At 43.6% G+C, this 10,611-nt stretch overlaps 1 protein-coding gene across 1 annotated transcript; it reads left to right on the top strand.

Annotated features, from left to right (window-relative positions):
* The first annotated feature begins 2,437 nt into the window (after positions 1–2,437).
* On the top strand, positions 2,438–8,428 carry YEATS4 (YEATS domain containing 4). Its single transcript, XM_075080829.1, has 7 exons — positions 2,438–2,594; positions 2,725–2,844; positions 3,824–3,890; positions 3,990–4,084; positions 5,520–5,612; positions 5,691–5,778; positions 7,830–8,428. Exons 1-7 carry the CDS (start codon positions 2,544–2,546, stop codon positions 7,997–7,999), a joined length of 684 nt encoding a protein of 227 aa, XP_074936930.1. The 5' UTR covers positions 2,438–2,543; the 3' UTR covers positions 8,000–8,428.
* Positions 8,429–10,611: the final 2,183 nt, after the last annotated feature.

The raw sequence follows: 10,611 nt of genomic DNA, 5'->3' as shown, positions 1-10,611 counted from the left end.
CCCATCTTCTCATCTGCCAGAAGTCCTGACACACACCTTAGGGAGCCACAGGAAGGGGGGCTCTGGAGAGTGGTTTGCAGGCAGGCTCTGGCTGCAGGTCCCCAGCAGAGTCCCCTGAGTTACCATAGAATCGTAGAATGCCCTTGGTTGGAAGGGACCCGCAAGGATCATCGCGTCCAAACAACCCCAAATTCACACCATGTCTCTGAGGGCGTTGTCCAAGTGCTTCTTGAATATCGTCAGGCTTGGCACCATGACTGCCTCCCTGGGGAGCCTGTTCCAGTGCTCCACCTCCCTCTGGGGGAAGAACATTTTCCTAATACCCAACCTAAACCTCCCCTGGGACATCTTCCTGCCATTCCCTCGGGTCCTGTCACTGGTCACCAGAGAGGAGAGATCGGCGCCCGCCCCTCCTCCTCCCCTTGTGAGGAAGCTGCAGGCCACAATGAGGTGTCCCCTCAGTCTCTTCTCCAGGCTGAACAAACCAAGTGGCTTTAGCCGCTCCTCATACAGTTTCTCCTCTAAACCCTTCACTAACTTCGTGGCCCTCCTCTGGACACTCTAGCGGCTTTATATCCTTCATGTACTGTGGTGCCCAAAACTGCACACAGTACTTGAGGTGGGGCCGCATCAGCGCAGAGCAGAGCGGGACAATCCCCTCTCTCGACTGGCTGCAATACAGTGCTTGAGGCACCCCAGGACTTGGTTCCCCAGTCCATCGTAGGAACAGACAGAGCTGGGCCAACCAGAGGATGCAGCTGGGTCATGGACTAACTGTGCAAATTGGCAACTCCCTCAGACTCGCCGCCTCCTGAAACAGGGAAATTAATTACCCTTGGGTCAGCACAGCCCCCTACGTGTGACCTTGCGTAGAAGCCCCACGGGCATTGCTCTGGAGTCACCAGCAGCTCAGAGGGAGCTGGTGGGCTTATCCAGAGATACAGCACGAACCCACAGCAGCATGCACCTCTGGCTTCGTTCAGCTCGGCAGGCAGGCACGCTCCCTGCTCCGAAGTGAATCAACAACAAGAAGGATGCCCTTCAGGCCTGCCACTTCTGGTAATTAACATGGTTTTAAGAGTCGTTTGTCCTCTGCTGCTCTTTGGAGTACTGTGGGAAGCTGCCTGCCTTCCTAGAAGAACAAGGGAACATTTTGGTCATATATTCTGTTACATTCGGCTGTGCTACAAAGCAATGGAAATAGCGGGGCCTGCTAAGCCAACTCATTTTGGTGACGAGAAGGACCACCGACGAAATCCTCACACCTAAGCAGGATGAAGTGGTGACAGTTAATTTTTAATACCTCGTTCGCCCAAAGAACCGTGAGGGTCACAGAGCAAACAAAAATGGCAACAGTGGGAATCTTTCCTTCTCATGTATTTTTTTTTTTTTTTTTCATTACCACGTGCAACTTCAAACTGGGGGCATCATCTGTTAGCTTGCGGTGAGATATCCCTTCCGCTGTACTACAGCACCACTGAACAGTTGCCTACCAAGACCAACTGACAGCGCAGTTATTTACCCATGGGCGAAGGACCTTGGTTGCAGATTTACCATCAAATGGCAGCAGAAACTAGTTTGTCACCACCCTAGTAGACTCGTTCTGTATTTTATCTTGCAAAGATAAATGCACGAAATACAGGATCCTCTTGCAACCTGGTTTATTTTACATCATTTGTGGGCTTGCTTCACTGGATTTATTCTGCTTGTGTTCTGGTAATTGAAAGTTGTTCTGCTTTTCCTCAGAAACTAGGAAGGGAAGAAGGCAGAAATTGCCACACGCCTCTGGCTTTTGGTGCCTTTTGTCTAGAAGACAAGACGATGTCTTACCACAGAAGGTGATATCCTATGTATTCCAGGGATGTACAGAAACTTCTGGAGCAGCCAGCCCATAGACCGAGTATTTTGAAGTTCAGAGTGGCCACACAACTTTCAGCATGATTGCCAACTTCCTTTTTCCCTTTTTTTGGTGTTACAAAGGCTTTTCCCTCCCGTTGCATCCATCGGACCGGCACGTACCGCGCCCTGGCCAGGCCGGCTCTGTTTGTGCAGCGTGCCTCGTTGACCCGGCACCGTGCAGGCCCTTGGGAACAGTGTGCAATAAAGCCGGTGAACACCATCGCATGCTGGCTGCGGGTGTGCCGGGAGGCTATTGAACATATGAAAAGAAGAAATAATATTGACTCGATCCCCAGCTTCCTTTTTGAAGCGTTACCAAGCTCAGGGAGAACGGCCCATCCAAACCCCGTTGCTCCCCCAACCCTGATGCTCCCCGAACCCTGCTATACTCTAAACCCCGGTGCTCCCTGACCCCGGTGCTCCCCGAACCCCGCGGAACCCCGAACGCCTGCACCCCAAACCCCGGCGCACGCCGAAGCCAGTCGCCCGCTCAGCGGCGCAGCTCCGCCCAGCCGGGCCCCGCCCCGCCGGTGACGCAGCCGCGCCGCCGGAAGCGGGGCGGGCGGGGCCGGGGGCCGTTGCGCGGGCGGCAGAGCGGGCGCGCGGCTGCGGGCGCCCCCCCCGCCCCCCCCCCCCGGGGCAATATGTTCAAGAGAATGGCCGAGTTCGGGCCTGACTCCGGGGGGCGCGTGAAGGTGCGGCACCGGCGGGGGCAGGCGGGGAGGGGCGGGGCGTTCCCGCGGGCGCCAGCCCGGCCCGGGCGCGGCAAATGCCTGTCAAACTGTGTCGTTGTGGGGTTTTTCCCTGTTTTTGTTTGTTTTTAAGGGCGTCACCATTGTGAAGCCGATCGTGTACGGCAACGTGGCGCGGTACTTCGGAAAGAAAAGAGAGGAGGACGGCCACACGCACCAGTGGACGGTTTACGTCAAGCCCTACAGGAATGAGGTGGGTGCCGCGCGCCGGGCCCCGGGGCGGGGGGGCCGGGCGGCCCCGGCGCCGCAGCCCTCAGCTGGGGTTTAAAAAGCCGGGTCAAAAAGGGAAAAGAGAGGGAAGACGCTTTTTCTCTGACGTGTTTGGAGCGGTCTTCCGGGCCGGGGGGCACTGGAGGGCGTTCGTGGCGTTACCCCGAAAAGCGGGTTCGTTCGCCCGCTGTGCACAGCGCCAAGCTACACACAGAGCGGAGGTGCTTTGTTTAATTCACTTTTGTGCAAAGATGGGTGCTGAGTGGTAACCCCACAAAGCTGGCACCCCGCACCGAGACACTACAGGGCATTTATGCAGTTAAATGTGTCAGTCACAGCTAATATTCACCCCCCTCAGCTAACCGTTGGTTAATTTCCTCTCGTTTCAACTTAAAGGTTTAGTTCCCTCTAAATTTACCACGCATGCTGGGAGAGTAAGGGGCTTATTTGAGTACGGGGTTTTCTGGCCTATGGGTGTGATTTTTAGTATTATAATGAGGATAGTTCACCTAAAGGACACTTACTTTTAGTTCTTATCAACTTTCCAATTAGTTGTTCTCCTTGACCGTACACTTTATCACCCCATTCTCAGCGTCTTCTGAGGTGGGATGTTCCCTTTTATCAGTCTCTCAGCTCTCTTCAAGGATAAAGTCACAAAACAAGTGCTTCCCTATCTCTCAGCTCCCTTCTCTGGCTACCAAATTCTGTTTTGCCAGGCTGACATGGTTCACTGTTATTACTTAGAAGAAAATTCTGTTTTCTTCGGGATATCAGTGGGGACAAAGTAACGACAGAGCCACGGGGCAGCACTGACTCTTGGATTTACCCCCTTGCTTTCCTTCTGTCTTTAAAGGTGGTTGTGTCAGAAGGAACAATAGGCATATGGGATGGATGGATGGATGAATAAACAGTAGTTTGGTGTGCTGCATAAATTATCAGAAATAATGCCGTTTCTATTTCAGGATATGTCTGCCTACGTGAAAAAAATCCAGTTCAAGCTGCATGAAAGCTACGGCAATCCTCTAAGAGGTGGGTTTTGCATTTCAGCATTTGTTCCCAGGGCTGGGATGCTGATGAGTTCCACTGAGGCTTTATCACCTGCATTAACACTTCTGTTTCCTACCGCAGTTGTTACCAAACCACCGTACGAAATCACCGAAACAGGCTGGGGTGAATTTGAAATCATCATTAAGATATTTTTCATTGATCCAAATGAAAGACCTGTGAGTACATCAAGCTTTTAACAACACTTAGGTAATCGTGGTGGCCTAAAGCTATGCTGTGGGGTACTGCTGGTCAAAGTAAGTCCCACCAGCTGTGGAAACAACAGAGCCTGCTCTTGTAGGAAATGTATGTAATGGTTGACCACGTTTTCCTGTTTCTGTGCTTTACCACTGGCATTCATGACTGCTTTTCCTGTGTTTGGCTTCTCTGACATTTACTAATACGTGACTGCGTGTCACACCTTACCTGGGTTGAGCACACACTGAGGGTTTCTCCTCCATGTAGCTTCCTAGTTCTGGGATATTTGCATATTTTAATTACCCTTTTTTTGGTCTATCGGATTTGGTCTAAATCAGCCAGAAAGCAGCAACGGTGTTGTGCTAGCATTAGTCTCTTACTTAAGAAAACCAGGTTAAGACACTTCTCTAGTTGAAAAAAGTCTTGGAAAGAATTTTTTCTTCCCATCCTGTCTTTTAGACATATCTTGCAGGTTTCTTTACCTGGGTTTAGGTAGGAAGCTCAATTACTGTATTTTAGGGGAAGGGGGTGTTTATTTCTGTAAAGACTGAGTCCCTTCTGTTGCATGAACTACAGTGATCCTTCTGCTTTAGCCATTTTTTGCCAAAGGAGAGGAAAGCTGACTTTTATGTTTTTCTTGAGTATGTGAGTATTGATACTGGACTAGAAAGGAGTGCCTGGGCTGTCATGCTCAGTGGCACCCCAACCTGTCATACTAATTCCGTTCACAGCTTGACCAAGCTGTCCTAAAGTTGGTTGGATGTTTTTCCCTTTGCTGCTGTCCTTGGACAGCTGTTTCAGTGCCTATTGTGTTCTTCCTTTCCCATAAGTACCAACTGGAGTAAGGTGTCGCTCTCTTCTGTGACCATGCAAGGGCAGAAGGGTGGGCAGCGTGCCCTCCTTGCAGGTCGTGGCCCAAGCAGTCAGTGGTTCCTCAGGGCTGGACAGAGGAATTCTGCTCCTCTTCAGCTCCTACCATTTGCAGTGTGGTAATACCTCTGCAGAGAAATTGCAGTGAAGAGCTATTCACAGGCCCCCCGGTACTTTTCCTTCATAAGAAGGGATGATAAGGTCACAGAAAGTGCTTTCTGACTGATGCACTGGGAAAGTCGGCTTGAACTAAATCATTTGTTTGGAATTGTTTATGAGAAGGTCATCTTAGTAGTGTTTAAGCGCCAATTCTAAACCACTTGCCCAGATGTTTTTGAAGTACAAGAAGCCTTTGGATAGCTAGTGTGCTTAACATTCAAATTTAAATAATTCTGCTGAAGTTATATGATGTTTATTTTTGCATTCCTAAAAGATTTTAAAATCCTATACGATTCTTCAGTAAGAACAACACTACTTGTTGATATCTAGAAGAAGATTTGTATTTCTCTACAGCTGACGAACTAATAAAATTCTGTCTTTGTGTAGGTAACCTTGTATCACTTGCTGAAGCTTTTTCAGTCTGATACCAATGCCATCCTGGGAAAGAAAACTGTAGTTTCTGAATTCTATGATGAAATGGTATGAAGATTTTTAATGTAATCCTCACTCTATTTTGAAGAGTATCAGTGATAACCATGCATTTTTCTCCTCCATTAGATATTCCAAGATCCTACTGCAATGATGCAGCAGCTGTTAACGACTTCTCGGCAACTAACGCTTGGTGCTTATAAGCATGAAACAGAATGTAAGTTGAAAATGAAAATATTTTCATTTTAGAAGTAAACAGTAGCTGGTTTCGGTATTTTTTTTTCTGGGCTATAACAGTACGGCGGATTTGGATGCTGCTGAAAAGTGCTATTTTTCCATTAAATTATCTCCAACTTTGCAAAGATTATTAATATTTATTTGAAAATGTAAGATTTTCTGATCTGTATGCCTGCTGGAAAAAGGAATTATTAATTACTCAGTATGAAGAGCGATGGCATGGTCTATGCCTAGTTTAACATCTTCGAAATGCGTTAAAACACGGAATAAATTAAGGCCACTGTATTTGTGGCACAGCTCTGTTCAGCTCATCGGGGTATTAACTGCAAGTAAAGATCGCACTGAAATACAGAGCAGTTAGTACTGCTTTAGTCAAAGCAGCAAATACCCTTTTGGGATCAAGAGTCTGTCTTTTTAATTTCTGTTTAATTCTTCAACTGTAGGTCATTTCATAACATACTACTTCAGTATAGCTTAATGTTCTTTGCGTCCTTCTTATCTAATCTGTCTTTAAATATTTATTTATTATTATGATTAATTCCCATAACATTCTGGGGCATTAAAGAAAAGAAAATACATTGATTCATAAAATATAATGCATTTAGTGATGGTTTCCGTTCTCATCTCCTGAATTTCATCTCTTCTACCCTCAGAAAGCAAATATAATATTTATTGAGCCCAAATCCTACCTTGTTCATTATAAACACTAATGCCATCATAGTCCGGTGTACCTGGCCTTTGGCTTTTCTGCCTGTTTCCCCTGACAACAAATGTCAGGTATCTTTAGACATTAAATACCTAGAGCTAAGGGTGGTTATGAGTTTGAAGCCCTACAAAGTTAGGCTTCTGATTTGCCTTATGTCTGTTTGGGTGTGTGGACATGTGAGCTACTCCTATTTTCTGCCTCAGTTTAGCCAGTCTTGAGGGGGACTTTTGTTATATTGCATGTTGTTATGGTTTAGGGGTAGAAAATGTTTAATCATTTGAACCAAAAAAAAGTCTTGTCCGAATTTAAACTTTTATCACTTAAAATGAAGTTAAATTTAATGAACTTTAAAAAAACTGTTTCTCCTGAGCATAGACAGAAAGTTTTAGTGTTTTTTTTTTTAATATAGATTTCCTTAAAATGTGCTACTGAAGCAGTTTTTTTTAACATACAGGATATGAAGGGATATCCATGGCCTCCATAAATTTGTTGGCTTTACCAGCGTTGTCCAAAAACTTGTGCATGGACAGATTAAAAATAATGAGGACATCTCAGTAAACCAGATTGAGATGTCCTAATGTCAGATATTTGTAAAAGCAAAGGCAGCACCACTAAATCTTTTAGATACATAGAATAAAACTCCAATGAGACGGAGAGTAGAAAGTGGTTACAGTACATGGAAAAGGGACCACAGAATGGTTGAGGTGTGAAGGCATCTCTGGAGGTTGTCTTGTCCAAGCCCCTGCCCAAGCAGGGCCACCTACAGCAGATGGCCCAGGACTGTGTGCAGGTAGCTTTTGAATGTCTCTGTGGATGGAGGGTCCACCATCCCCCTGGGCAACCTATGCCGCTGCTCGGTCACCCTCACAGTAAAAAGGGCTTCCTGATTCTCCAAGGGAACCTCCTGCGTTTTAGTTTGTTCCTGTGGCCTCACGGGCTGTCACTGGACACCACATATAGATTATTTGTAATTCTCTGTAGTCTCCCATGTATTTGCTGTCACCATGTCAGTTTTTTTCCCCCCACTTAATCTTTAAAAAACTCTGGAAAATGATTCACTGAATTATATAACTCCATCTGAGGCCACACAACAAACTTACTTTTTTTTTTTAATTTCAGTGGGGTTTTTTGATAGCATTTTGACTACAATCATTACATATATTACATGTTATAATAGGTAATATATTACATGTTAGAATAACTCTAAGGCTAACAATAATAGATTTTTTCAGGACACACACCATCGAAATTGCTGTTGCAATTTTTTAAAAGTTACATTTTTTCATGGTACTTACAATCTTTATTTTTCTTTATCACCACCATAGTTGCTGATCTTGAAGTGAAAACCAGGGAAAAACTGGAAGCTGCCAAAAAGAAAACTAGTTTTGAAATTGCTGAGCTTAAAGAAAGACTAAAAGCAAGTCGTGAAACCATCAACTGTTTAAAGAATGAAATCAGAAAACTTGAAGAAGATGATCAGTCTAAAGATATGTGATGAGTGTTGACTTGATAAAGAGCCTATACTGAAAACGGAAGGACTTCAATCATGGAACTGTAGGTGTTCTTTTGAATTCTGTAAATGAGACTACGTGAATTTCACTTCCAAATGATTGAAGTATGTGGCAATCTACTTCGTAAATGGAAGAAAAAAGAATGTATCCTTGTTTTATAGTTAAAATCTCTGGGTACTGAACGATTTATTTCAAGTAGAAGGGGTCTTGGAGACCAGACTACTACTTTTGTTGGTTTGTTGTTTGTTTCTTTTAAACTGCATTTGATTGGTATATGAAGACTTTGTATTAAGTCTTGTGCTAGTTCAATGTGATTTTACAAAATGTTGTTTACTTTTTTACTTGTTTTTTATACTGATTGTTTAGAGATGCATCTTCAAAGCTGAAAATAAAATACGCGGTTTTTATTTTAATATTTTTTTGTCTCTGTCCAGTTGTGGGCTTCAAGAACAACTGTAAATAGCATACCCTGATTTAAGGCACAGGTTGAAATATAATGGTATGCAAGTTGCTTAGGTCTTGTTACAGGGATTTCTGCATGTCTGTTACCAGCATAGTGAAAGAACTTTCTGAAAACCGGATTCTACATAACTTGTGGGGCTTGAAACTCTTATCTGTAGATATATGTGTTAAAGCAGATGTATAAATGCATCAGTTATACAAGTTATGCTCAGAAGCAGGAAATTATTCCAATCCTGTTTTGAAGAAGTTGAGTATTTGTACTGTACTGCGTTTATTCTTAAGTAACTAGCAAGTGTTCATCCTGAAAAATCAATACATGGACTTTTGCCTATAACTCTTTTTTTTCCCCAAGTTGTAGAGGTAAAAGAGCCTGATGGAGATGACACTACCTCATGTTTTGAAAAGGCTTGGACATCTTTTCTGTTGCTTCAGGATACTATGCTGCAGTAAACCCTGCTGGAGAATCAAACATCCCACATCTACCTTTCCACAAGGAAACAGTATTACCAGTGCTTTGAGAACAAAGCACTAATTTCTTCATATTTCTTCAAATTTGAAACAATTGACAATTAGCTTTTACCGTGGCTTGGTAAAGATTTAGAACTGAAACAGTTTCAACAGTCTTAATGAAAAACTTAAGTCAAAACCTGGCACATTTAGTTTATAGTATTTTTTTATATATATATATACACACACACACTCAGGTTGAGGGACAGCTTGTAGCAGTGGTATCCATGCAGATCCTTCTCAGCACTGCAGACTAGCCAAATTCTGGCTACCTAACTGGTTTGGTTTACTGATTCAGTAGCCAATTTCCTTTTAAGCAGTAGCTGAAGAACAATACACTAGGCAATTTCAGTACAGTAGAATGTGCCATTTTCAGAGCTGTGCATTGAAAATTACTTGTGTGGGCCACAGTATATTACGCATTTTAAGGCTGAAAGACCATGCTTCAGTGAAAAGTTAAATATTAATACAATTTTCTTTTACGATATCTCATTATTCAAAGTGTTTATTTGGCTGATTCCTTGTGCTTTGATGATCATCAGATTTTTAAGGACAAATATAATAGGGTTAGCATCAAGTGAGTCCTACATGTATTCTCTTAGGTTCTGCAGATTTATTCCATTTCCTGAGGAGGTTTTTAAGGTTCATTTGTGCATACTGAAACAAAAATGGGAATGGAAAGCATGGTTTTGGTGATACTAGGTTATAGCCAACATTATTATCTTCATATTTGTCAGTTAAAATTAGTAGAGTAACTCAGAATACTAAATAGGCTCAGCAAGAGCTATGACTAACAAGAACAGAGCTGCTGCAACAGGCTTAACAGACCAAAACAGAATGGAATGGTACCTTTTAAATCCAACATTTCCACAGAAGCCTAAAGTATTCTTTTTGTTTACATTTTCCATAACATCCAATAACCAGTCTACAGAAGGAATGATCCTGGCTCCACTGCTGGTAGCCATCAACATGCTAGACCACTGATGTAATTTTTGTTTGTGGTTAGCAGGGTTTCCTGCCCCACCCCCACCCCACCCCCAGTTTTCTTCTTTCAACTTCTTGTATTTTTTTTTCTTCTCCTTTGTGCTCTCTGTAAAGTTTATACAAGAGTCGTTAGGTTCCCCTGTCAATATTAAGGCAAGAAAATAGTGCTAACGTATGCCTGATCTGAGCAGCTCCTGTAACAGAAAATAGGAAGAATTATCTTCTGCTTTGCGAAGTTCCTTATGTTCTGTGTTTTCCTTAGAAAATACTTTCTTCAGATGCTGAGAAAGCAACTGAGCCTTGTATTAGGCAGTAATTAAATTCTGGAAAAAGTTCATGAGTATTAAGCAGTTTAGGATTTTGGACTGAGAATAAATGTGAAAAAAAACCACCTCCCTGCATTTGACAAGTAAACCTATAGCTACCTTCTCTACGTGCAATTGCATAGTTCTCAGCTAATGGATAGGCTATGTTTGGACCTACGTGCTCTGCCATCGAAAGAGTTGTTGATGCAAGCACCCGAGATAGCACGTAGATGCAGTAAATGTACAACACTGTGTTGACGTTCTAGAGTGTATCATTTTCAAAATTAATAGAACTGAAATAGACTGGAGCACCTAATGGAGGTCAAATGCAACTGCAT

The sequence above is a fragment of the Phalacrocorax aristotelis genome, chromosome 1 (assembly GCF_949628215.1).
Source record: "Phalacrocorax aristotelis chromosome 1, bGulAri2.1, whole genome shotgun sequence".
NCBI classification, from domain to species: Eukaryota; Metazoa; Chordata; class Aves; order Suliformes; family Phalacrocoracidae; genus Phalacrocorax; species Phalacrocorax aristotelis.
Note: the sequence above shows the minus strand (reverse complement) of the source record. Positions and strands in the feature narration are given on the sequence as shown.

What these genes read in the sequence shown, in the direction of transcription:
- YEATS4 (XM_075080829.1), top strand. Translation starts at nt 2,544, where the DNA reads ATGTTCAAGAGAATGGCCGAGTTCGGGCCTGACTCCGGGGGGCGCGTG. An exon ending in TCAAGCCCTACAGGAATGAG is followed by an intron (nt 2,845 to 3,823) that starts GTGGGTGCCGCG and finishes TTTCTATTTCAG; the next exon opens with GATATGTCTGCCTACGTGAA. An exon ending in CTGAATTCTATGATGAAATG is followed by an intron (nt 5,613 to 5,690) that starts GTATGAAGATTT and finishes CTCCTCCATTAG; the next exon opens with ATATTCCAAGATCCTACTGC.